This window comes from Panthera pardus, unplaced genomic scaffold (assembly GCF_024362965.1).
Source record: "Panthera pardus isolate Hobbes unplaced genomic scaffold, ASM2436296v1 HiC_scaffold_12, whole genome shotgun sequence".
Classification (NCBI taxonomy): domain Eukaryota; kingdom Metazoa; phylum Chordata; class Mammalia; order Carnivora; family Felidae; genus Panthera; species Panthera pardus.
Window position 1 is genome coordinate 61,314,103 of NW_026526677.1, and position 27,847 is coordinate 61,341,949.

Consider the following 27,847-nt stretch of genomic DNA (forward strand, 5'->3'; position numbering starts at 1 on the left):
TTCTTGTTCAGAAATACAAAACAGCATTTTATTTCTATTTCCCTTAGCACATGATTCTAATTATGCTTTATAGCCTGACAATGGTCATCACAGGCTACAAATAATCATGTTGTTGGTAGACTCCCTGCTTGCTGTGAGCAAGCACAGCAGTCTGAATCATCTCAGATGACTTGAACAGGGCAAGGCGAGATTTGTTTCAAATGTGCTTCATTGCTTAGGGAGGATAAGTGGCTTCTCACCATGGTGACAATCACGTCGCTAGGCTGGGCAAGGCCAAGTTTAGAAGAATGGTCTTCCAAACAGAACTACTGAAATGAATGGTTCATGCCACCAGCAACTTTCTTCAAGTTCTGATTAATTTCCCATGAAATAATTGCTTGGAAGACATCCAAGCAGTTCCTTTATTCATTGTTTCTTTGTCTTGCTGGAAGGAGGGTCAGACAACACTGAAACATACAGTTTGAACCAAGCATATGTGATGCCGGCTGCACAATACACTGAGGTCAGTAACAAAGGGATAAAGGGGTACTTCAGCTTCCAGGAGGTGAAAGGGAATACAAATTCACAGAAGACTTCCAGAGGCCCCAAGCCAAGGAGGTAGAAAGTTTCCAACCAATTAAAAAGAGGTTTTTCTTTTCTGAAGACAAAAGGAGAGAAAAGTCTCATTTTAAACAAGTTATCCTGGTTTAGCAAACATCTCTCAGCTGAAGCTTCCCACCTGCACTGTCCTGATGTGAATGATAGCCAAAGCCATTGTCAAAAGAGGTCATTCAATTTCACATTTAGAAAAAATGGAGAATGATATACCGCTGCACTAGCTCAACAATCCAGATTTACCCAATCGTCATCTACCCATGCTGTCGCCTCAGTGAAGCTGCTGAGAGAACCAGCTCTGCATCTGGGGGAGGAAAGGGAGCTGGATGCTGTGACGCTGATGTAAAAAAATGCTACACAATAGGTAATTGATGGTTTTCAAGACGCTTTTGTTTTGGTAAAATAACATACAACTTGCTATTGAACCATTTTTAAGTATGCCATTCAGTCCCAGTAAGTGTATTGATAGTGTTCTGCTACCAACATCACTATCCACTTTCAAAACATTTTCATCACCCCAACAGAATCTCTGGAAACATCAAGCAATAATCACTCCCCATTCCTCCTCCCGAACCTCTACTCTGTAACCTCTAATTTACTTTTTGTCTCTATGAATTTGCCTGTTCTACAGCATTTATATAGTATTTGTCCTTCTGTGTCTGGCTTAGTTCACTTAGCCCATGTTTTCAAGGTTCATCCATGTTGTAGCACACATCAGAACTTCCTTCCTCTTTCTGAGTGATCAGTACTCCACTGTATGTATACACCACCTTTTGTTTAGCCATTCATTTGCTGATGGACACTTGGGCTGTTCCCACCTTTTGGCACAGTGAATAAAGCTGCAATGGACACTGTGTACAAGTATCTGTTTGAGTTCCTCTTTTCAGTTCTTTTGGGTATATACTAACAGTGGAATTGCTGGGTCATATGGTGAGAACTGAGTTGTAATATAATTGAGTATATGAGGCTTATGGACATAATCAGACATGAATCATAAAGGAGCTTTAAAAAAATTATATGGATAACATTATATTAAGTTTAGAAGAGAAAAAATTCTACCCATAATTCTATAACAAGAATTTTTACATATATTTATTTAAAAATATTTTTTGAAGTAGGGGCGCCTGGGTGGCTCAGTGGGTTGAGCGTCTGACTTCGGCTCAGGTAGTGATCTCACAGCTCATGGGTTTAAGCCCCACGTCAGGCTCTGTGCTGACAGCTCAGGCCCTGAAGTCTGCTTCGGTTTCTGTGTCTCCCTCCCTCTCTCTCCCTCTCTCTCTCTCTCTCTCTCTCTGCGCCCCTCCCCCGCTGGCACTCCCCCCCCCTCTCTCTCTCTCAAAAATAAACATTAAAAAAATTTTTTTAAAATATTTTTTGAAGTTTATTTATTTATTTTGAGAGACAGAGAGAGCAAGCAGGGGAGGGGCAGAGAGAGAGGGAGATAGAGAATCCCAGGCAGATTCCGCATGTCAGTGTGGAGCCCAATGTGGGGCTCAAATCCCTGAACCATGAGATCATTACCTGAGCCAAAACCAAGAGTCAGACGCTTAACTGACTGAGCCACCCAGGTGCCCCTACACATATATTAGCTTTATGCAACTATATTTATGTGGCTTTACTCACAATGCATATTTTACATTCTAATATTAAGTTTTCATATAAGGTTTTAATTTAAGTTAGGTAGTCCCTCCTCAAACAGTCCTTCAGTTAAAGACATGAACTATGTTGTCATGTCAGAGTGATGTGATTATGGGTAATTCGTCCCTAAAAAAATTCTGGCAGCTTTTTGGGCTCAGGTCATGATCTCATGGTTTGTAAGTTCGAACCCCGCATTGGGGTCTCAGCTGTTAGTGTGGAGCCTGCTTCACATCCTCTGTCCTCCTCTCTCTCTGTGCCTCCCCTGCTCGTGCACTCTCTCTCTCAAAAATAAACATTGAAAAAAAATATTTTTTAAAGGCTTAACGGACCATTTAGGAATAAACATTTCACAACAGCAAACATAATTTTAAATGTACTCTTTTGGATTACCTGAATAGAGTCTTCAGTGAGGAAATACTATAGGTGGTAAATAGTAACATGAGTAAGATTTTAGTGGGAAGTTCTGTTAAAAGAAAAAAAAAATACAGATGATAATTCAGTTGATCAGAGAAAGATATATGATACTCAAGGCAATATAATAAGCACACTGGCACAGCTATATAGTGTTAGCAATGCTTTTTGAGCTTAATGATGCATCTTTGTGACATCTAAAGATACTGAGGATTAGGAACAAATTAGAGGTTTTATTTAAGAGCATGGAGGAGCTCTCTCCTTCCAAGAGATTTTAAGATCATTTAAATGAGATATATTGATCTCTAGGCCCTGATGAAAAAGGCATGGCAATCAAATCTCTCTCTCTAAAATAAAAAGCTGTTTACCTGGTGCAGTGAAGAGCAGAGGGAAGAGGGAATAATGTCCCGTTGTGGTCAGAATCAGAAAAATTGAAGCATCTCCTGCTTTTCCCACAGAAAGAAGGCTAAAAATAAAAATTCTTATAATAATTCCTTAAAACAACAACTGAAACTTACACTTGCAGCAGACAGCTTGAATAAACGGCATCTATTATTTCTAGCACTGGCTTATGCATAAGCTAACATACTGATCTTTGCTACAAGTCCAATGTAATTGAGAATATTAATTTCGTGGGAAAATTTAAGCAACTGATGGAAGAATGTACCACACTGAATTGGGGAGTATTGAAAAAGAGTCTTGCTTCCCTGAGTAACTGCCTTCCTCACAGAAAGGGACATGGTGGGACTAGGAGCTGTCTAGTCCCAGGGAGCAGGGAGTCCCTAGTAGCCAGGGAGACAGGACTTGGGAGTTTAATTTCCAGACCTGGAGCTCTCCTCTTGGGCAGTGCCCCATGCCTGATGGTGCTTAGTATGACTTCTAATTAAAGACATTAGAAGTTTTGTTCTATTTCTTAATTTGGAAACTCTACGTTGCTGAATGAATCCAGACAAGCCATATACTGACGTGACAAATTTGCTTAAGCTTCCTTCAGAGCTTAATGATTTCTCTCAAGATTTAAGAAAAATCTCAAGGAAAAAAAAGGCTAATTCTAATATCATCTATCTATCGGGATTTAATTATATGCAAAATGGACACTACTGCATTTAATTTTTTTTTAATTTTTAATTTTTTAGCATGGTACAGTGAAAAGATCATAGGAACCAGCATCATAACATTCAGGTTTAAGTCCTAACTGTGCTACTTGCTAGCTGTGTGGCTTTGGATAAGTCATTTAGACTCTCTGAGCCCAGTTTCTGTAGATGTTAAGACGGGATGATATCCATTTATCCTAATTACCTTAAAGGTTGCTGTGAGGCTCAAAAGAAAAAAAAATGCAAAAAGAAAAAAACCCAACCAAACCCCTCTTCTCCCCACCAAAAACCACCTCAACAAGAGTTCTGCAAAATGTGAAGTTCTGTACAAATATTAAATTTTACTCCATAATGGACTCAATCATTACTCTAACAACACTAAACAAGAAACCATGAAATCTTATTTTCGCCAATGAGGTGACGCCAAAGCCTATGCTTTTCTATACCATGCTGCCATTCAATATCCAGATCTAACACCTTGTATCATGGTTCTTAATTGCTGTAGTACCCTTAACAAAAAACAGCAGTAACTGTGTGTGCATATTCCCAGGCCCAGCGATCCCAAGTTAAGCATCCCTGTCCTGTCCTAGTATAAATCTATTCCTTTGCCTAGTATAAATCTATAAATCTTTGCCTTTGCCTATCCCACTGAACATGTCAAATGGAAAACAACAGGCTCATTACGAAATCTGCCAGAAATGCCGGCTGACTGAGTTATGTGCTTACCTCATTGGGAGAACTGCAAGGAGTATGGCTTTTTCATGGACGTGCCACCCAAATAGGAAGGAGCTCAAGGCACAAAGAATCAGACATCGCAGAAAGCCTCTGGGCCCTTGGGGTTTAAACCAAAGACAGAAAATAGAGGGCTAGAAACAACAGGCAAAGATAAAACTTCAGTATCACTCAAAATAGGCTTTACAGAAACATTGTTCAGGCGAATACAATTTATATCATCTCTGCAAACCAGTACATCTTAGACTATTCTCCCTTACACTGGGTTAATTCATCACCATGTGAACACTCCACCAGAAGTTATAAAAAACTACACAGGGGGCACCTGGATGGCTCAGTCAGTTAAATGTCTGACTCCTGATTTCAGCTCAGGTCATGATCTCATGGTTGTGAAATCAAGCCCTGAGTCGGGCTGTGTGCTCACAGCACAGAGACTACTTGGGATTCTCTCTCTCCCTCTGACCCTCCCTGGCTCATGCACACTCCCTCTCAAAAACAAAACAAAACAAAACAAAACAACAACAACAAAAACTAAAAACCTACTCAGAAAAGAAGGCTTTGGAAATACATATTTAACTCATTAATAATTCTGTTTAGGGCACCTGGGTGGTTCAGTCAGTTGAATGTCTGACTCTTTACTTTGGCTCTGGTCATGATCTTGCAGTTTCATGACTCTGAGCCCTGTGTTGGGGGGGCTCTGTGCATGGAGCCTATTTAGGATTCTCTGTCTCCTTCTCTCTCTGTCCCTCCCCTGCTCACGGTCTCTCTCAAATAAATAAATAAACTTAAAAAAAATTAATTCTGTTCATCAGAATTAATAATGAATGACTGATATCAGGTCAAACTACAAAAGTTCAAAAACATTTTGAGGCTAATAATAAATTAGATTTTACCATATTAATAAATACATACCTAGCTGTGTGGGCTGGATTGTGATTTATAATAAAACTAGGGGCTTCCATACGCAGCTTACGAGGCTGACGTTTTAGAAAGTTTTAGGCAGTTAGAACATGGGAACAAGTAGGCCAGCAGAACTTAATTACGCATCAGCACTGCCACTTAATTACGCGGGGTCAGGTATCTTAATAGGTTTGGTCTTTTAGAAACCAAAATTAAAGCTGAGTATAATTAAAGTAGAATTGAGTTATTTATACTGAATGCCATTAAAATCATATCATGAAATTGAGAGCACCATGATCACAAACAAAAACAGCTATGAATGAAGTCTCTAACACCATCTGAGTCATGTTAGTTTCAATGTTTGACACTCAAAGAGCCACTGTTGACTCTCTTAACTCATTGTCGTCATCAAGACAAAATATCCACGCAGTCCAGGCAACTTTGGATTTTTGACCAGTTAGCCACGGATGAAAACAACAACAGAAACCTGGATGTTCCCACTACACACATTTTCCTTCTCCACAGTGCAGTCCTTGGCCCTTCCTCTCTGGGCTTTTCTTTTTTTCCCATCAGATCATGAACAAATGATCTAACAGCCACAGCAAGGATCTCTCTCTCAGAGGTCTTACTAGTAATCTTTCCTTAAGGTGCTCAAAATTACTCTAAGAATTGCTCTGAAATACCTCAGTCTGCAGCAGGATGACAGCTATGGTATTTGTCCTATAGTTGGAAAACCCTGAAAGATGAAATTAACCAGCCACACAAAAGAAAAGCAGAGAAAACTCAAGAAACGAGTACTGTGGGTGAATTCTTACCAACATGGCAATCAGAGTGCAGATGAGGGTGGCCAAGGGAGTCACTGAGGGAAGGACTGTGTGTTGGAACTGCTGAACCAAACCACTTGTCATTGAGGCCTTGGGAATTTTGTTGGGATCAAGAAGTTTCAATTCCAAACCTAGAGAATAAGTAGATATTTTGTTTTATTTTTATCAATATTTGGTCAACCAACTCCTCGAGAAAAAAAAAATCTACTAAATCTTATTGTTACTTCAAGGTCGAGCTGTATTAAAACTCAACTCTGTACTATTATTCTACCTAAAATGCCTCTGGTCTTGAGATCATATGATGCAAAGCAGCTTTTTGCACTGGAACAGGGAATTCGTGCAGACGGTATGAATATCAATCTGCTCTCTCTCACCTCTAAAATGAAGCAGGCTTCTAAAATGCAAGTCTGACCATGTCACATCCCAGCTTGGAATCCTTCATTGCCTATAAAGTCCATATTCCCAAGCACGGCATAAACTGTCTTCCATGATCTAGCCCCTTCCTCTCCAATCTCATATCCTCCGCTTGATTAAATGTGGCTTGGCCACAATGAATTGACATAGCACTCTCCACACTTGTCCCCTTAGCTTAGAATGGCCTAATCACTTCTCTAAGTTAACTCCTAATTCACTCCCTCATCTGAGAAATCTTTTAAATAAAAAAGTAGAGCTGATTTTCTTGTGGGCTAGGTACACACATATGGACTCTGTACATGTCTCTATCTAGTGTTCACCCTACTGCCCTGTATCTGTTTATGCACTCATTTCCTCCACTGTATTGGATTTCTTAAAAGCAGAAATGATGATTAATCCATTTTTATCCCCAGCACATACGTGTTCAAGGAATAATTAGATGACCAAGTCTGAGGATGATGATGCAAATCCCATCCCAAACTAGCTAATAGGACAGCCAAGGACAGTCTGAGCACGACCTTGTAGTAGACAAGGTCTACTGAAAATCAGTGAAATGTGGGGAGGTGTAAACTACCAAATTATTTTGTATTCATTAACCTCTTTCCTTTTCCCTTCAGTCTGATGATTCTCTCTTAAAGCTACCGCCACTGACCAAGACATCTTTTTTTTAATATATTAAATATAATTTGTTGTCAATTGGTTTCCATACAACACCCAATGCTCATCCCAACAGGTGCCCTCCTCAATGCCCATCACCCACTTTCTTCTCTCCCCCACTCCCCATCAACCCTCAGTTTGTTCCCAGGATTTAAGAGTCTGTTATGGTTTGCCTCCTTCCCTCTCTGTAACTTTCCCCCCCCCTTTCCCTCCCCCATGGACTTCCGTTAAGTTTCTTAGGATCCACATGAGTGAAAACATATATCTGTCTTTCTCTGCCTGACTTATTTCACTTAGCATAATACTCTCCAGTTCCATCCACGTTGTTACAAATGGCCAGATTTCATTCTTTCTCATTGCCAAGTAGTATTCCATTGTATTTATTAACCACATCTTCTTTATCCATTCGTCAGTTGATGGACATTTAGGCTCTTTCCATAATTTGGCTATTGTTGAGAGTGCTGCTATAAACACTGGGGTACAAGTACCCCTATGCATCAGCACTCCTGTATCCCTTGGGTAAATTCCTAGCAGTGCTATTGCTGGGTCATAGGGTAGATCTATTTTTAATTTTTTGAGGAACCGCCACATTGTTGTCCAGAGCGGCTGCACCACTTTGCATTCCCACCAACGGTGCAAGAGGGTTCCCGTTTCTCCACATTCTTGCCAGCATCTATAGTCTCCTGATTTGTTCATTTTAGCCACTCTGACTGGCGTGAGGTGGTATCTCAGTGTGGTTTTGATTTGTATTTCCCTGATGAGGGGTGACGTTGAGCATCTTTTCATGTGCGTGCTGGCCATCTGGATGTCTTCTTTAGAAAAGTGTCTATTCATGACCAAGACATCTTTGAAGAGGCAGATATATAAGATAATGTACAGCCTAGTTTCCTCACTCGGACAAGGAAAGTGGCCCTTATACCTCATACCTGGTTATTTAAGGTTTTTGAATATAAATGTTAAGACATTCCTTGTAAGAGTCCTTGAACATCAAGGCTGGATTCACAGTGGGTGAGGGATAATACCAAATTATGATTTCCTTTAAGTATGCACCAAAACAGTGACAGCAGCTACTTGTGCCAAGAGCTTTGTAGCCATTACTTTCAGACCCCTGAGGCACAGAGAGATGTATAACTTGTCCAAAGTCACACAAGTGATAGGTGGTAGAATTAAACTCAGATCTGTCTGGCTACAATGCCTCTGCTACTAACAACCTAGCATTTTTTTATTATTGCATGTTTCTTACAACATAGTGCATTGGTACAGTTACTTACATTATCCTCTTATTGTACTCACTAGAAGAATCAAGTGACTTGAAGAATGCCACAGAGCCACTCATTTATGCAGGTGGGCCTCCAACCAAGTCATCAGACTCTAGATCAGGAATTGGCAAATTCTACCTTGAGGGCCAAATCCCCAGCCTGTGACTAATTTTTGCATAGCCCGAAGCTAGGAAGAGTTTTTATATTTTTCAAGGTGGTAAAACAAACGAACAAAAACACCTTATGTGGTCTGCCAAGCCTAAACTATTTACTATCTGGCCCATTTTTTTTTCAGACAAAGCTTACTGATCCTTTGGGATCAGGAGGATCTCTTGATCCTCCCCATTTCCCATTAAGCTAGGCTATATTCACAAACTACTGTGAGTTATTCTAGAGTGAATTATTTTCAGTAGAACCATCTTAAGATATACATTATTATTATTATTATTTTATCACAACCCAAACTTAAAAGCCTAGCCTAGGTTTCCCATTTCTTCTCATCTCATGCATGACTATCATTTTCCTTACTGATAGAACACCTAGAGTCACAGCTTATACGGTCTTCTTTCCTTCTGCACACATTTAAGTTTAAAAGCAGAGTTAACTGCTGAATAACATTTTACTCAAGGCAAAAATTACCTTTTAAAAATGTCTAAATATTGTATTTTTTTTTTCCAAAGCAAAGGATCAACCTCATTGCCACAAATGGTTTTTATAAGGAACACAGCCTGTCTACTACACTGAAACCTTAGTCCCTAGAACTGCTCCCCTGTTTATTCTGAAAGCTGAAACACAAGGCTGGAGAACAAACAGTTCAGCCACATTCAAAACACAAAGCAGGATTTTCCATTTCTCAGTATGACTTGTCCAAATCCATCGTCTAAGTAAGAAGGCTGGCTACTATACCTATGATGGAGAGCACTTTGTCCAAAGCATTGTACAAAGCCCAGAAGTTTGGAGCCCAATATGCATGGCAGAGGCCCCTCTTGAAAGGGAAGAGTCGGGACAAGACTTGAGGCAGTTGGTTCTGTAGAAAAGAGATTAAACAGTGACCGATCTTTTCCAAATGCAAAAAGAGAACTAAAGAACCATCTGTGACATAGCGTGTAGAAAGTTCTAGTCCTTGTTCCCTCAAGTAGTTGTGTGATCCTGAGCAGTTCACAGAACCTCCTCTTGTCTAACCTACTCATCTGTTGAGTGGGACAAGATATGCTGAATACCAGTCCAGTACTGCTATGAGATAATTATAATAAGGGAAGAATTTACGAGCTGCAAAGGAGGAGACCCCAGGGTGAGGGAAAAAGGGGAAAACGAAAAATATTCATCGAACATCTATAATATTCTAGGCACTTTGAATGTTGTCAGTGAATGACTATGCAACACCATTAGTATTGATTTTGGAGTTACAAATAAATTATCACAAGTAAGCAAATGAGCAAATAAGGAAATCTGCGAACAATAATCATCAATTCTGTGTGTAAGTGTGTGTGTCTATGTGTGTGAAAGACATATAGTTAAACATGTAAATACACAGATACATATTTGAATGTGAACCAAAATGTCTGAAAGACCACATTCTGTCTTTGGGGAGTCATACTGGGGAAGAATCAGAAAAAAGTAGATTTGCTTCTTTTATACATTCTTTATTATTTTTTTCTAAACAACAGCAGCAACAACAAAAAACATGTATTACTTAATTTAAAAAATAAAAGACTTACCAAGGCTAGGAAGGGACCCAGTGAAAGAGCAGAAACTAAAAAAACAATCAGTCCTAGAGAAATAACACGGACAAAGCTGAAACTGTTCCATCGGATGGATCCATCTACAGAAAAGGAACATTACCGTTACCAGGAGCATGGAAAACCATAACTTATACAATGTGCTAAAACCAGAAGTATCCCCTGATAGCACACCAGCCTTCATGATGTGACAAGAGCACAGAAAAGTCAAAATGGTCAAGGGTTTATAGGATCAATAAACGAGAGACATCTGCTGTGCCTCATAAAATCCTCTCACGAAGCAAGCTACCAAATCAAGGAAAAAGAAAATAAAGGTTTTGTTATTGTCACTAAAACTTGCCTGGTTTATTTGCAGTGAAACAGTAAGACCGTAGCAGGTATACACCATAAGCCGGGGCGACATAGAGGTAGATGTGCTTGAAGTGTAGAAGAACAGCAAAGAGAAATGCTCCTTCCATATGCCTTTTCTAGGAGATTTAAAAGGGAAATATCACTTTAAAATTCAGGGTAAACTAAATGTAGTAATGTAGTATCCTGGTTGGATCCTGGAACAGAAAAATAACATTAGTGGAAAAACTGGTGAAATCTGAGTGCAGCACCAATGTTGATTTTTTAGTCTTTTTTTGTTTTTTAAGTTTTAATTTTAAGTCCAGTTAGTTAACCATACAGTGTTATGCTGGTTTTAGGTGTACAATAGTGTTTTTTAGTCTTGTTGAAAGAATGGACTATGAAAGTGTCATAGTTATGTAAGATGGTGACATGAGGGGAAAATGGGTGAGGGGCACAGGGACTCTCTGTACTATCTTTGTTAACTTTTCTATAAACCTAGGACTATTTTTAAAAAATTAAGTTTATTAAAAAATAAAAAAACCCTGGAGACTGGTTGCATAACAATGTGAATATACTTAAAACAATACTAGACTGTACACTAAAAAAATGGTTGATAGTTAATTCTATGTGTATTTCAACACAATTTAAAAAATACATATTTTAAAATCTATGTTCTGACATGCTTAATGAATGAAATCATCTGGGATATGTTTCAAAATAATCTTGTGTGTGTTTGTGTGTAGATCACTGTGCTATTTTTATTTTCTCTACTTTTGTATATGATTTAAATTTGCTATAATAAAAAGGTTTTAAATTTCAGGCAAATATTCTACATGCAATATAAGGAGAAAACAGGCAAGTGATTCTAGTTAGTTTTTATACTGAGCCTAGTTCATTACTGCAACAAATATTTATTTAATACGAAGCTTGATGCTAAGGTACAGGACACATTATCATAAAAACACACCCCAATGCTCCTTAAAGATCTGAAGCCCAGAGAATTCAATCACCCTCATCCCCTGGACCTGGGGATGAGAGTACGAAAGAATACATATGATGTTATGCTACCAAAGAGCCACCTAAATCTGGTGTTATAGATCAGGTAACATATAGTACTATCAGGCTGAAGACACCGGGTACAGTACTTGATCCTAACAAACTACCTACAAGAATTAAAGGTATTCTGATTTAAAACAAATAAACAACAACAACAAAAAATCCCCAAGTTGACTATAACTAAATAAATCTGAATTCTACCTACCTCACAGGAATTTGGGGATCAAATGAGATAATGTTCCTGTGGTTCAGCAAGGAAGCTGCCAAAGGGGCCATGAAAGGCCAGGTTCCTTCTCCCACTGTCTCATCAGGGTGTGCTCTAGAATAGATGAGTGAGGAATGATAAAGAAAAATAATGGGTTGTTTCCAGATCTCTGATCACCGCTTTTTCAACTTAAGATTCAGAGAAGGTCTAGCTAAACTTTATTTAACAATCATTCACTGAATGCCAATTATGCTCTAAGTGCTACATGGCTTTTTATGGTTAAAAGACAAAAACTTATCCAGACATTTATAGTGGACAAAGAATTTTAAAGCAGATTATCAAATTTGATCTTTCCAAAGTCCCTGTGAGGTAGGGGGCCCCCATTTTACAAATAAGAATGTAATAAGAGGTACATTTCATTTTATGGATGCAAAAACTGTGGCTGAGGGGGTTAAATGACTTACTTTCGGTTAATGGTTCCCAAACCTGACTGTGAATCAAAATTCCCTATAAATTCCTAAATGCCAGTGCTAAGGATTCTTATCCAGCATACAGAGAGGTGACCCCAAAATATGAACTTCTGATTTCTTCCTCTATAAAGAGGAGGAAAATAATGACAATAATTTCATAGAATAGTTGTGAGGTTTACTCAATAAGATATTATATATAATGTACCTAACCCAAAGAAGCCAATGCATTTGTGTGAGCCCTGTCTGAGTCATACAGTTCATTAGGGTCAGTCAGGATTTCAACTCAAATCTTCTGATTCCAAATCCCATACTTTCCATTACACTATGCTATATACTTCTGACGATGAAACCCCACCATCAGTTATTATATTGTAAAAACTGGAGACTTCATTCCTAGGTAAATGATTCCAGCCAAATACAGCAACACAAGTTTATTTCAGGCCTGCCACCCTCTAACAAGTTTCTAGAGTCTATGCGTAAAAGGAAGAAAATTATTGTCAAAAGAGAAGATGGGATTTATGAGAAATATGCAATAAAATTATCTATAGTGCTTGACAATTCAAAACAGTTCATCAAATAAGTCTACCCATCACCAACTTATTGTTGCCTTTCAAAGCTCAAAGTCAGACTTAAGGGCAAAAATCTAATCAGCCTATTTTGTATTTACCTGAAATAATCGTGCAATGGAGAGTAGCATTAATCCAAATAAAAAACCATTGTACTGGAAATGAATATCTGGACTTAGATTAAGGAAAGACAACAGAGGATACCAAATTTAAGTTGAATTGTGCCAGCAGATTGAATATAAAAATGCAAATGCTTTCCTAATAGGTAAACTAAAGACAAAAATATTCCTCCAGTTTGAACTTCTCATAAATGTGTTTTCTATAAACAGAGTCAAACCTTAGACAAACTCTAATTAAAATGTATATAGTGCCTGGGAATGCAAGCTGGTGCAGCCACTCTGGAAAACAGTATGGAGGTTCCTCAAAAAACTAAAAATAGAATTACCCTACAACACAGCAATTGCACTACTAGGCATCTATCCACAGGATACAGGTGTGCTGTTTTGAAGGGACACATGCACCCCCATGTTTATAGCAGCACTATCAACAATAGCCAAAGTATGGAAAGAGCCCAAATGTCCATCGATGGATGAATGGATAAAGAAGACGTGGTATATATATACAATGGAGTGTTACTCTTTTCAAAAAGAATGAAATCTTGCTATTTGCAACTACGTGGATAGAACTGGAGGGTATTATGTTAAATGAAATTAGTCAGAGAAAGACAAAAATCGTATGACTTCACTCATATGAGGACTTTAAGAGACAAAGCAGATAAACATAAGGAAAGGGAAGCAAAATAATATAAAAACAGGGAGGGGGACAAAACAGAAGAGACTCATAAATATGGAGAACAAACTGAGGGTTACGGGAGGGGTTGTGGGAGGGGGGATGGGCTAAATGGGTAAGGGGCACTAAGGAATCTACTCCTGAAATCATTGTTGCACTATAAGCTACCTAATTTGGATGTAAATTTTAAAAAATAAAAAATAAAATAAAATAAATGTATATAGTGCCAAGGATTATATAGGGGATAAAAAAAATTATGTTTAAGAAGAAAACCAGGAAACTTTCCCATGTTTTTTCTATCTTAAAGACCCAGCAGCTACAGGACAGGGAGTTTTCTGGTTTTGTTTTTTGAATTAGGGATGAGAAAGGAAGGGACCTAACAGCTACTGAAGGCCACTGGCATGCAGCACCCCCTCGTTTATAGTATATATACACAATCTTAGTAAGCCTCACGACGAACTTGTGAGGACATCAGAGCTCAGAGCCATTAATCTACACACGGCCTAAAGCTACTGCAATGCCATAGCTAAGAGCTGAGTCCACGTCAGACTTGAACCAAAGTGTGGGTGTTTTCCTCACACATGGCTACCTTTATGAAAACTGTAAAATATTAGGCTCCTGTCGTTAAGATTTTAGTTTCATTCGTATCTTCTGGATTTAAGAACTTTGCCTGTTAATATGTGGTAATCTAAGGTGGTAGGTAGAAGAGCATGAAAGTCTGCCTGGTCCCATATGTAACACTGAGACAGGCCCTTTCCTAGAAAAGTTATTTAGAATAATGTGTTCTAAAACTATGTAAGATATATGTATCTGATGAATCTAAAGACAGTTAACAAATCCCAGTATATTGCTTTACTGATGGTTTAACTGGTTCTTGAATATCACCACTAGCTTTTCAGAAACAAAGTGCTCTAAAAATCAGTGTCTGCTGCTAGGAATTTACCCAAGGGATACAGGAGTACTGATGCATAGGGGCACTTGTACCCCAATGTTTATAGCAGCACTCTCAACAACAGCCAAATTATGGAAAGAGCCTAAATGTCCATCAACTGATGAATGGATAAAGAAATTGTGGTTTATATACACAATGGAATACTACGTGGCAATGAGAAAAAATGAAATATGGCCTTTTGTAGCAACATGGATGGAACTGGAGAGTGTGATGCTAAGTGAAATAAGCCATACAGAGAAAGACAGATACCATATGGTTTCACTCTTATGTGGATCCTGAGAAACGTAACAGAAACCCATGGGGGAGGGGAAGGAAAAAAAAAAAGAGGTTAGAGTGGGAGTGAGCCAAAGCATAAGAGACTGTTAAAAACTGAGAACAAACTGAGGGTTGATGGGGGGTGGGAGGGAGGGCAGGGTGGGTGATGGGTATTGAGGAGGGCACCTTTTGGGATGAGCACTGGGTGTTGTATGGAAACCAATTTGACAGTAAATTTCATATATTAAAAAAAAAAAAAAAAAAAAAGAAATTGTGGTTTATATACACAATGGAATACTACGTGGCAATGAGAAAGAATGAAATATGGCCTTTTGTAGCAATGTGGATGGAACTGGAGAGTGTGATGCTAAGTGAAATAAGCCATACAGAGAAAGACAGATACCATATGGTTTCACTCTTATGTGGATCCTGAGAAACTTAACAGAAACCTATGGGGGAGGGGAAGGAAAAAAAAAAAAAAAGAGGTTAGAGTGGGAGAGAGCCAAAGCATAAGAGACTGTTAAAAACTGAGAATAAACTGATGGTTGATGGGGGGTGGGAGGGAGGGGAGGGTGGGTGATGGGTATTAAGGAGGGCACCTTTTGGGATGAGCACTGGGTGTTGTATGGAAACCAATCTGACAATAAATTTCATATATTGAAAAAAATTAAAAAAAAAATAAATAAAATTACTTTCCAAGTGAAAAAAATAAATAAATAAAAATCAGTGTCTGGTACAGTTGGGAGAACCCATAGAAACCATAGTTTTGGGAACCCATGGACCCACCCCACACCCATTTTCAAAAGCAGCTCACATTTCAGAATTACCACTGAAGAAATAATTAATCTCATACTTAGTATATATCAGAGTAAGTAAGGGAATAGTGCAGAAAATGTCAAGGATACGGTCCACGATTAGCAACCCGAAGTTCCACAGCAGTAACACTGATAGAATAAACTTTGGCTTCTCTGTAAGTTCTTTACCTGCTTTTTTCCCATCAATGCATTTACAGCACCTACAGTGGAACACCAGGAAGGAAGCAGAAAGAGCTTTTATCTTCATTAGAACATCACCATACCACTACAGAGTACACTCTGATACACTCAGACATATTTTATTAGCTATTCCTGATAAACTGCCCATGCTGTTCTTGACTGCTTAAAAAGGTGACAGCAGAAACAAAGACCTCAGGGTCAGTTCCGTGTCTCTTTTTCAGCTCTGCTGATTTGAAACAGTCTTCATTTAGTAAAATGAAAAATAAACAAACAGCCACCATAAACTCAAAGGGAAGGATTTTGAAAGTTGAGAGGGCACACACTATTTAGTCCTGAAGTGTAAAAAATGCAGACCATACCTGAAACTAATATAACAGTGTAACATTGTATATCAACTATAATAAAAAAATGAAGACCAGAATAATATGGTACTCTAAATTATATATCATAGCAGCCAAATTAAAAATAGAGCCACGAGGAGCACCTGGATGGCTCAGTTGGGTAAGCGTCCGACTCCTGATTTTGGCTCAAGTCATGGTTTGTGGGTTCGAGCCCTGCATTGGGCTCTGCCCTGACAGCACAGAGCCTGCTTGGGATTCAATCCCTCCCTCTCTCTCTGCCGCTCCCCTACTTACTCTCTCTCTCTCAAAAATAAATAAATAAACATTTGAAAAAAAATAGAGCGGGGTGCCTCAGTGGCTCAGTTGATTAAGCTCCAACTTTGGCTCAGGTCATGATCTCACGGTTCGTGAGTTTGAGCCCCATGTTGGGCTATGTGCTGACAGCTCAGAGCTTGTTGACTGCTTCAGATTCTATGTCTCCCTATCTCTCTAACCCTCCCCCGCTCATGCTCTGTTTCTCTCTCTCAAAAGTGAACATTAAAAATAAAAATAAATATCAGACCTAACATCCCCTTAAAAAAAAAATAGAGCCACGAACTCATAGCTCCTGATTGTCCAAATAATTTTAAAAACATTTATTAAAAATGTGTATCATTTAAAGGTCAAGATCTATTATTAAATGACAATAGCAAGTGAAAAAAATTATGATCCTATTCTTATTTTATAAAAATTATATTCAGACATAGAAGAGAGAATGAAATAATATATAGCAAAATGGTGATGGTGATAGCTGTAAGTGGAGGAGTATGGGTCACTTCGACTTTGTGTACATGTGTGGTTTTCGGTTTTCCAAAATTTTGACAACAATGCATAATCCCAGAAAAAGGATTTAAAAAAATACGTTTGAGTATCAGCAAATCGCAAAAACGGAAATCTAAGCCCCAAAAAAGAAATAGACAATAAAGAAGCAATTAAAGAGGGGTTAGCAAAAGGTGTTCTGCTTTTCCTCCATGGAGCCTATTTCCTCAACAGAGACAGTAACCTTACAGGGTAATTGAGAAAATTAAGTAAGTTACTGTCTATACTTTGTGCCTGGTTCTGGGAACTGGGACATAGATCTCAACAATTTATATCTTATTTAACTGCTCCTTCTACACTGTAGGTAGAAATGAATTCTATTCCCTCTTCCTTCTGCTCATATGCCTTCTCTAGGAACTTCAATTCAACCATTTTGAGTTTAAAGGGGTACATCACAACTCACCTTCCCTTCCAACTCTTGCTAGGTCATAAACAGACTGAATGTTAAGGTGTCAAGTGGGAACTACTCCTTGAGAATGAGCAGGGGTTAAAACATTGCCAAGGGACTCTTGCCTAAATGGGGCAGGGGTTCAGTGTAGAGGGCCTCACAAATAGAAATGATCCATTTGTGACAAGGGTCATGAAGGGACACAGCTGGTGGTCTGTCACATCATACCAGCAGGCTTAATAAAGTACTGGGACAGAATAGGAACCAACATTAACCGAGAACTTACTACTTACAAGTCACTGTGCAAGACATTGTATATATGTCTAGTCAACTAAAATTAATTTATAAGTAAAAGATGCAAAGCATAAAAATATAAAATATAAACATAACTTAAAATTAGTGAAGAGTCTAAGGCGCCTGGTGGCTCAGTCGGTTAAGGGTCAGACTTCGGCTCAGGTCATGATCTCATAGCTCATGTACTGAGAGTTCAGAGCCTGGAGTCTGCTTCAGATTCTGTCTCCCTCTCTCTCTGCCCCTCCCCCCTGCCTGTGCTCTGTTTCTCTAAAATGAATAAATGTTACAAAAATTTTTTTTTAAGTTAGTGAAGAGTCTTCATGAAGGAAAGAGTCCAGAAACAACAACTAAAAGCACTCAGTAAGGTTTCCTGAGTTTACTAGAATGGGCACTCCATTGGTGGTCAGCACAATGAGTATGTGTACATGAGTGCGTGTGCTGTATGTATGTGTGTGTATCCTAAAGAATAGGGTAGGTCACAGAAGCCTCTGGGGGCCGGTTACAAGAAAGGAAAGAAAAGCATATGGAGCCATTCTGAGCAGGAGAAATGGTCATGGAACTCTACGTGAGACTACTCCTCAGAACACTCACAATCTCTTGTTCTGCCTCTGCCTTGTAATCCCACCTCATTCCCCATTGTCTTCCACAAGATATAGCTAGCCTACCTACTGTAATTACTCACTGTACAGTTTAAAACACAGTAACAGAGCTCAGAACTATTCTAGAATTTGCTATCACGTGAGCTTTGTTTCTCTCAAATGAGGAACCAGTTAATACTACTTAATATTGTATTACGTCCTCAACACCTTCCACACAAAATGACATTCTCAGACTTACTCGTGGACAGCATACACAAAGAGTGCATCTGTAAAGATGACAGAAAATCTCTGGAAAAGTAAGGTTCTCGAGCTGGAATAGTTCAGATTATGGAGATTCAGCATCTCTTGATCAAAATATTTGGCAACATGTGACAGGGCATACTCAAACCACGCAAAAAAAGGCGGATAATCCAAGGTCCATTCTGAAGTTGCCTGTAAAAATAAAAAAATAGAACATATCCTAAATAACTGAATAAACAAAGTTGGTGTAAAGACTGAAAATCCTCACTCTCTAGTCTTTAAAAAAGCACATGAAATAAAATTGCATTCAAAATATGACCTAGGGGTGCCTGGCTGGCTCAGTTGGAAGAATGTGCGACTCTTGATTTTGGGATTGTGAGTTCAAGTCCCACAATGAGTACAGAGATTAAAAAAAAAAAACAAAACAACTTTAAAGAAATGATTAAATTATTGAGTAATTTCTATGTAAGACTGAGCAGACCACCAAAACCTGGTTCCTAAGTTATTTAATAATGGTCTTCAATTTTCCTTAAATAGAATTAACTATATTTCAAAGAAAATTAATGAAACTTGCAATAATAACCTTGGTTCTGACATGGTGCTACTCATGTAAATATAAAAAGGGAGCTATGGTATAACAAATGATTCACTAGCTTGGGTTCAAGTTCTGTCTCAGAGACTCAACTTCTCTATTCGTAAAATGAGGTAGTGTGAGGGTTAATTGATATAATACATATGAAACACAGTTATGAATGACAAAAGATAACACAAATGCTATTTATCTTTTGTTCTTATAGGTTATCAGATACTGAGATTAAGAGAGCAAAAGTCACTCCTTGCCATTTCTGTATTCTGAACCTTTAGTAAGTGCCTGATATATTAAGTATGAAAAAATCATCAGTTAAATAAATAAGCAATCACTAATGAGTAAATGAAAATACAGATCATATGAAATAGAGAGTACATGAAATATATAACTTCAGGATATTATGTTTTGTTAGATTACTCTAGGTCTCCATTTCCTCACCCAAACAACAGGGATGCACCTACCTCATTACTGCATTAAATTTTACATATGTATTTCAAATACTATTTACATAGTATTGAACCAGAAACAAAGTGTCCGTAAATATTATTTATCATTTAAAAAATTATTGCTATCACCATAGGATGTCCCTAAAACTAAACTCAGACCTTGCACCTCTAAGAGCTCAGATGGTAATAATAATCTCCCTACTCTGTATTTGTTGCTCTTTTCAATGGGAAATTCCTCTCCTTCTGGAATTGCACTGAAGGTTCACTGGGTACTAACTGGGTGCTCATAGGGACTACTATTTAGGGTCGCTCTGTGGTATAAAATGAGGTGAGAGAGACTCTGACAAACTACTTGTTAGCTCTTTGTTCATGGTAAGGCTAAATGACAACTTTGGGTCCAGATAAGAAGTAGCTTGTTTCCTCCCCCTGCAGGTACCAACATGTAGAAAGCCTCAGATCTGAGGCAAACCCAGAGGTTGTATGTCTTAAGCACTCAGGCTATGAACCCACCCATTAAATTCTCTATGAAAAGGTCCTTCCCTAATCCCAAGTTTCCAATGGGGAGTGTAAACAAGATGAGCTATTAAATTGGAGAAAGAAAAGTTGGAAATTCTATTTTTTAATTTCATCCTGTTTAATGTCTACTTTTAATAGTATGTTAATAAGGCAGTACTTTTATAATTTATAAATAAACTCACATGGAGTAGTAAATGATCAAAATGTTTTCTTGCGGGGTATCTGGGTGGCTCAGTAGGTTAAGCGTCCAGCTCTTGATTTCAGCTCAGGTCATGATCTCACGGTTTGTGAGTTGGAGACCTGCATCGGGCTCTGCATAGTGCAGAAGCTACTTGGGATTCTCTCTCTCTCCCTCTCCCTCTGCCCCTCCCTGTATGTGCTCGGTCTCTCAAAATAAATAAACTTAAAAAATTTTTTTTAAATGTTTTCTTGCTAGGGTATAGATATTTAAGAAACAAATTTAGAAATCACTGCTCCATATAATTCCAGGAAAGTCAACATCAACTTAAACTTTAACATATGCAGTTCCCAGCTACAGTTTCTATGTCAGAGTTCACTCTACCCTGAAATAGCCATTTACTCTACAGAAGTGTAAAAGGTTTTGTCCTACTTTACCTTATTTGGAACATTTATTACTTTTTTAAAAAAAAATTTTTTTTTTCAACGTTTTTTAATTTATTTTTGGGACAGAGAGAGACAGAGCATGAACGGGGGAGGGGCAGAGAGAGAGGGAGACACAGAATCGGAAACAGGCTCCAGGCTCCGAGCCATCAGCCCAGAGCCTGACGCGGGGCTCGAACTCACGGACCGCGAGATCGTGACCTGGCTGAAGTCGGACGCTTAACCGACTGCGCCACCCAGGCGCCCCGGAACATTTATTACTTTAAATAAAATGGGGACTAGGAAAAGCATTGAAAAAAACTGGGAGGGACAGGTGCTGCCTGGGAGATGGCCATTTTTCCAAAATAAAATGTCCCTGTCGTTTCTTTGCTATTCCCAATTCCATACCACTCAGAGGCTCTCTACATGCTGCTCCTATTCCCCACACAAAGACTTTCCAAATCTAGCTGAGAAGGTTCTCTGGACCTCAAGGATTTCCATCTGGGCCATTTTCTTACCTCAACAGTTTTTGGGAAGCCAGTTAGGCTATTAGCTATCATTTCCTCCCAAGTAAACAGTTCCATCACTTAACTAATATTTGGCAGAAGTGGAACTAAAATCTGGGGCTTCTGACTCCAAATCCATTAGCTCAGTAAGCTAGTACAACAGAGCTGTAGAGAGCAAGATGGAGTCACTCATGTCAAGCAGTGACTCATGTCAAGTAGTGTGGTAAGCAGCCAAGGGCGTTGCAACTAAGACCATATATCATGAAACCAGAACATGCTGACAACTCCCAGAACTGATAACCAGCAGAACCAGAAGAAGCCTGCAAAGACCCACTGACCCTTTCACTGTATTCAACGTCTGGAGAGTCTGACAGTTTGCTGCAAAAGTCCTCCCTTTTTAAAGGAGCTTAATCAGTCTTGGGTCTTTGCAGGCTTCTTCTGGTTCTGCTGGTTATCAGTTCTAGGAGTTGTCAGCCTGTGCTGGTTTCATGATATCTGGTCTTAGGTGCAACGCCCTTGGCTGCTTACCACACCGCTTAATATGAGCAACTCTATCTTGCTCTCAAGAAGAGCTATTTCTTCAGATATAGAAACATCTAACCTCACAGCACCTGGGTGGCTCAGTTGGTTAATCATCTGACTCTTGATTTCAACTCCGGTCATGATCTTAGGGTCTGAGAGTTTGAGACCCATGTTGGGCTCTTCACTGATGGCACTGGAGCCTGCTTGGGATTCTCTTTCCTTCTCTGCCCCTCTCCCACTCACGTGTGTGCATGCGCATGCTCTCTCTCAAAATAAACCAATAAACTTTAAAGAAAAAAAAAAGAAATATCCAACTTCTTCATATGAAGATTCAAAACAACTGTGTTCATTCCACAAGTATTTACTGTGGGTCTCTTTGGTGTCTTTCCCAACCAGTCGACCAATCAATTTAAGCTGAAGCCAGAGCAGAAAGGTAGGTTTGAAGTCACAGGTAGTCCACTGCTCACATGTTCACTCTCCTTACCATGTCAGAGAGACCCTTCCAGACCTGACCTCATGTGCCTCTCCAGCCTTATCCCCCACTGTGAGGTTCTTGTCTCATATAGTCAAGCCTTGCCCACAACTGAGTTTTGCTCCTTATTGGCTCTTGTGGTTATTTTTGAGCAGAGCAGGAAGAACAAAGAAGTATACCATTACAAGAAAACTTTTTTTTTTCCTTTAGTAAGCTCTATGTCCAATGTGGGGCTTGAACTCACAACCCTGAAATCAAGAGCTGCATGCTCTACTGACTGAGCCAGCCAGGTACCACAAGAGTATCTTTTATATAAGACTCTTTTATCTAAAATAAATTGATAAAGAAGACAGCTTTGGCCTAAATAGTGTTCTAGGAATCCTAAGTTAACAGACAATGGTGAAGGTTATAGGAACACATGAAAGAACATCCAGAAAGAGTTAGAGAATTGAAATTCTGTACCACAAAGAGAACCCTAGAGTACCAGCTGTTTAAAGGGTGTACAGATGAGGAAAAGTTAACAAAGGAGACAAGGAAGGAATGGTCAGAGAGAAAGAGAAGACAGGGGGCTGCCTTCTTATTTACAGTCTAAGGGTCATGATATGAATAATGCTAATTCTTAATAACTCTTAATGTTTACTGAGCACTTCAGTTCCAAGCACTGTGCTAAGGATTATAAGCATCATATTCATTTCACTCTAATGCTTATTATCATTTAATAGTTAGGGATGTTGAGGCTTTGAGAGGTCAAGCAGTTTGCCCACAGTCACTCAGCATGGGTGTTAGCTGGCAGAACTGAAAGTCACGGAGAGGTGGTCTGGAATCACAGCCCCAAACTCTTGACTGCTAGGCCACACAAAATGTCTTCTAATGGATATGTATACATGCAAACTGAACTATCTTATACTAAAGCAATTACTTAAAGATCCTTAGCATTCCTATCAAATACTTATAATGTTATTATGTGAGAAGAACTCGGTCCCTTAGGTCAATTGTTCTTAAGCTTTTTTGGTACAAAGGACTATTCTGATCTGACAACAAACAAACAAACAAACAAACCCCAAAAGCAACAATGAATTAAGAGAAAACTTTGCAGATTGTCTTAAAAAAACCTCCCTGCAGCAGAGTGCTATTTTTGATCAAGACACTTCTGAAATATCATATGCAACTTAGTAATTCATACCAGAAATAAAAATACATAGTTTTCAAAAATAATAGAAGAGAATGGTTTGTATATTATCAGAAACCTATATATCACATTTGATTATTTCTTTTTTCATAAATAGTGGGGATTAGCAGGATCTTAGAAATAATTCATTCCTAATCTTTATGTGCCAGATGAGAAACTAAGGCTCAGAGAAATGAAATATATTTTCTATGCTGTGACAGAGCCAGGCCTGGAATCTAATTATTCCTCTTTCCCAGTCCCAAATTCTTTCAAAAGGGGTGCAGCGAATATTATACTTTCTAATTTATTGTTTGGGAAACTCATTTTGAAGTACAGGGACTCCCTAATAGTGCCAGAGGACAGAACTGAGGAAAAAGTACAATTTTTATAAAGATTAATTAGAGCTATAATCACATGGAAAACTTCTGATATCAGTAAGACTTATATGATTTCACACATCACTGTAAAAGACAATCCACCAAAAAAGTGAAAATTTAACTTACCTCATAATACCACTGTGATACTGGCAAACTGTGAGTGATAGCAAGCCAGTTTCGGTGTACTTCAAAATCTGTGGAATGGCTATTCAAAGTAATCAGATGAGTAAAATGAGATTTTGTTACATTTATCAATTTCACATTTCTAAAATTATGCTTTTAAATGGACTAACACTCCTATACAGCCACAGTTCAGGATCCTCTAAAAACACAAACAGGCATTACATAATCCTGAGACACCTCACTTATCTGAAGGCCAGACCTCCTTCTGGAAAAGTTGGGGATCTACAAGTAAGTGAAAAGGTTCTTGGAGTTATCTAAAGGGCTGGGCAAAATCCCATACTCTTTCTTAAGGGAGGTCCTCTGGCTATTGCTCAGAGGTCACTTACTCTTGTTCACAAAGAATTCTAACAATATTCATTATCTGGAAAATGCTTCACACACCAGCTAGAACTTCAAGGATGAGTAGGAGTTCATCAGATGGAGAAGGTGAGAAAAGGCCCCTGCCCTGCCTTTCCCATGTGTCCTAATTCCTCACTATGTGTAAATATAGTCAAGAATCTCTCCTGCAGGGAAAGAAACATTTTCTCTTCTACCCTTCTAAGTTCTGTAGCTGGTCTAAGAATTAAACTGACATAAGACAAATTTAACAGGAGAAAAAAAAAAGCCAATTTTAATAATATATGTATATATGGGAGCCCGAAAAGAGATGAGAAAAACATGAGGCTTAAACGGTGGCCAAATGATTAAGGCTCATATACCACCCTGAACTAAGGACAGGGATAGGAGCCTGGGGCTTCAAATGGGGAGAAGGAATTCAAGTGAGAAGATGTTTGGTGCACAAAGGTCACCCTGCCAGCAGATAAGTCTCTCAGGTGGAAAAGTGATCTCTGGTAACAGCTCTCTTTCTGGTACAGGCCCCCTTTCTCACATAAATTTTCCTTATAAAAAGGAAAAACTTACAAATCTTATTAAAAGGGTAACTTCTACTGTTTTCAGAGCTTCTCCTGTATCTGCAGTTTCTCCAAATAATCAGCCCCAAATAATCCTTATGGCAAAGAGACATATTTTGGGGTGGCATATTCTGTGCCTTTCTCCCCTCTTTAGAATAATTTTCTTTTCCCATTTGTCTACTGCAGTATTTCCCTTCCACGTCTTGAACAGCACCTGATATACAGATGGGCTCAACATTCCTGTGGAGTTAACCACTCATCATCAAAGTCAACGAGTTCCACAGCAAAATCCGATTAACACTTTCCAATGTTTTATACAACCTTTCCAGTGTCAGCTATCTCCTGAGTTTCCTAGCCAACTTTCATGGCTTTCCATTCCAATATTCATCAGGTAAACGCTGATGATCCCCTATGTTCAGTTCTTGGTCCTCTTTTTATGCAACTTATTCTACTCTGGACAATCTTATTCATTCTTATTGCTTCCATTATTAACGGTATAATGATGACTTCCAAACCACAGTACAAGCTTGATCTCTTTCCTGAGTTCTAGAGATAGGTATCTCCAAATTCCTGCTGACAATGTCCCCTTAATTTCCTATGGATTCCTCAAAATCACAATTCAAAACTGATCTAGCATTTTAATTTCTAAGTATATTCAGTAGTCAACAGAAATACATTTACATACGTTTATCAAAAGACATGTACTGGGCGTGGTCTTCAGGCCTCCAATTACATGTCAATTCCTGAGACTTTCCTTGACACCCAATCTAAGTAAGTCTCCCTAGTTAGTCCCCTTATAAAATCCCATTCTTTCCCCTTATAACACTTTTTTTTTTTAATGGATTCATCTGTTTAATATAGAGATATAACACTGTGTCAATACTAGGCACCATAAAATGTAAACACAATTACTGTCATAAACCTGGAAAGAACCTTTAAGGATTCAAAGTGGCTTTGTTTAGTTACCATTTGCATATAGTGCAGAGAAAGGTCTTCATGTTATTAGCAGTATGTACACAAGAGGTCCAAATTATGAGACAGATAAAAAAGTTGTGTTCTTTAAACATTGTTAAACTAATTTTGTAGTAACAGCCAGGTTTATCTTTCTTTCACTAACCATGTTCCCTGTTCAGCACATCATAACAAGAGCATAATGAAGTGAATGACGAAATAAAAGAATTTTGATACACTTGCACACAATACATTCTATTTATATGATTAAACATTTGATCATACAGTACTTTCCTACAGGATTGCTGGCTAATTTTCTTCATAACACTTAATACAAGTGTAGTTGTGTAATTACATATTTACTTTAATTTGTTGCTGGAACTGTTATCCTACTAAACTATACCCTTTATAGGATTAGTGATCATATCCATTTTGTCCTCCCCTGTAGTACCTAGCCCAGTACATGGTATACAAAAAGCAGTTAACAGTTTGTTCACTATATTTACATTTATCCTGTAATACCGTAATGCTGTAGTCCTTCCCTCTCACATCCCAGGGTTTTGCAGTTGAGAAGCAGAACATTAACTACAACTATATATGCTCTTAATCCTGGACTAAGAGCAGTATTGAAAGTAACAACCCTGAAGTAACTAAAGCAAGAAACATTACTTTATATACACAGATCTACAGTTAAAAAAAAAAAAAAAAAGAATTCCCTTTCACTCCGATTTGAAAGGAATTTCTTCATTTTAGAAAGATTTTTTTTTCCAATTTGCTTTTAAAATGGAGATATGTTTCTTATTTATTTTCAGTTGCACAGAAAGTTCAACTGACCAACTCCTTTTTCTAAGTCCCTGTAAGTCATTTTGCTAAACCTACACACATTTCATTGCTTATATAATTACATAGACACATCAGTATAAATGCACACTCTATCCATACAGTTCTTCCATACCCAGCAGGATATCACCAAGAACTTGAACCAAATGATACCAGTAAACCAAAACCTAAACTGGGAAGAGGTGGGGAGACCTGGAAGGAAGGGAGAAAAGGGATGAAAGGATAAATGATGGGATAAGAGTTAGGAAGGATGAACAGATAGTGGAAGCTAATATTGAGTACCCACAGTATACATATTACTTGGTGGATACTTCCTAACTGGTTTCCATGCTTTCAGCCTTGCCCCTCTATTTTTCAAATAGCAATCTAATCCTGTGTGATCTGGCCACTGTCCACCTCATCCTGTGCCATTCTCCTCCTCCCATCATGCTCTTCAGCAACAAGGGTCACTTACTGTTCCCAGAATGCTCTTGAGTTTTTTTTCCTACCACAGGGCATTTACACTTATTCTCTCCTATGCTTGAACTGATTTTTACATGGCTTATTCTCTTTCATCCTTCAAATTTTAACTCAAACATCACCTCCTAAAAGAGGGGTAAAGCCTTGACCTGTAGTCAGTTTCTTTTATACATCCTATCACAATCTGAAACATTCGTTTTTGTCTGCCCCCACTAATCTATCGAGGGCAAGAATCGGAAATGTCTTTCTCACCACTGGATCTCTAGTGCCTAGCCCAGCAGACAACTGTTAAATACAGCTGAACGAATGGTGGAGCTGAGTGTTCTTAATCTGCATATTAAGGATGAAGACCCAAGGCTTAAAAACATTTAACTCAGTCAGCGCCAAGCCTGAACCTAGCCATCCAGGGCTATGATCTAGTTCTCAGGTCAAGTAACAATCAATCGGCGGAGCGGGAAGCTTAGCAAAAGCATAGCGGAGCCTACAGGAGCGTTCAAGTTCCCTTCCCTCCTCCCACCCACGGGCATCCTCGCTTCTCTCTCCCGCTTTGACCAACCGTGGTGCGGGTCCCTTACTATGTGGGGATGAGAAGGCATTTGAGGAGAGTCACCCCGAGCGCCAAAGCCGAAAACCAATTGCCACCACCCATCGCAATTCCGAGAGCGGCCATTACTGTAGCGCCCGGCGCTTTCAACCAACTGGATCCACATCCGGGCTCCCGCGCATGC

General features: G+C 38.8%; 1 protein-coding gene across 1 annotated transcript; it reads right to left on the bottom strand.

The window, feature by feature from the left end:
• On the bottom strand, positions 1-27,847 carry ALG8 (ALG8 alpha-1,3-glucosyltransferase). Its single transcript, XM_019449932.2, has 13 exons — positions 27,695-27,847; positions 23,923-24,001; positions 18,599-18,792; positions 15,791-15,900; positions 12,991-13,058; positions 10,603-10,729; positions 10,242-10,345; positions 9,430-9,550; positions 6,185-6,324; positions 4,464-4,603; positions 3,012-3,109; positions 2,623-2,695; positions 1-637 (listed from the first exon to the last, which is right to left on the bottom strand). The coding sequence occupies exons 1-13, from the start codon at positions 27,787-27,789 to the stop codon at positions 406-408; spliced, it is 1,581 nt and encodes a 526-aa protein (XP_019305477.1). The 5' UTR covers positions 27,790-27,847; the 3' UTR covers positions 1-405.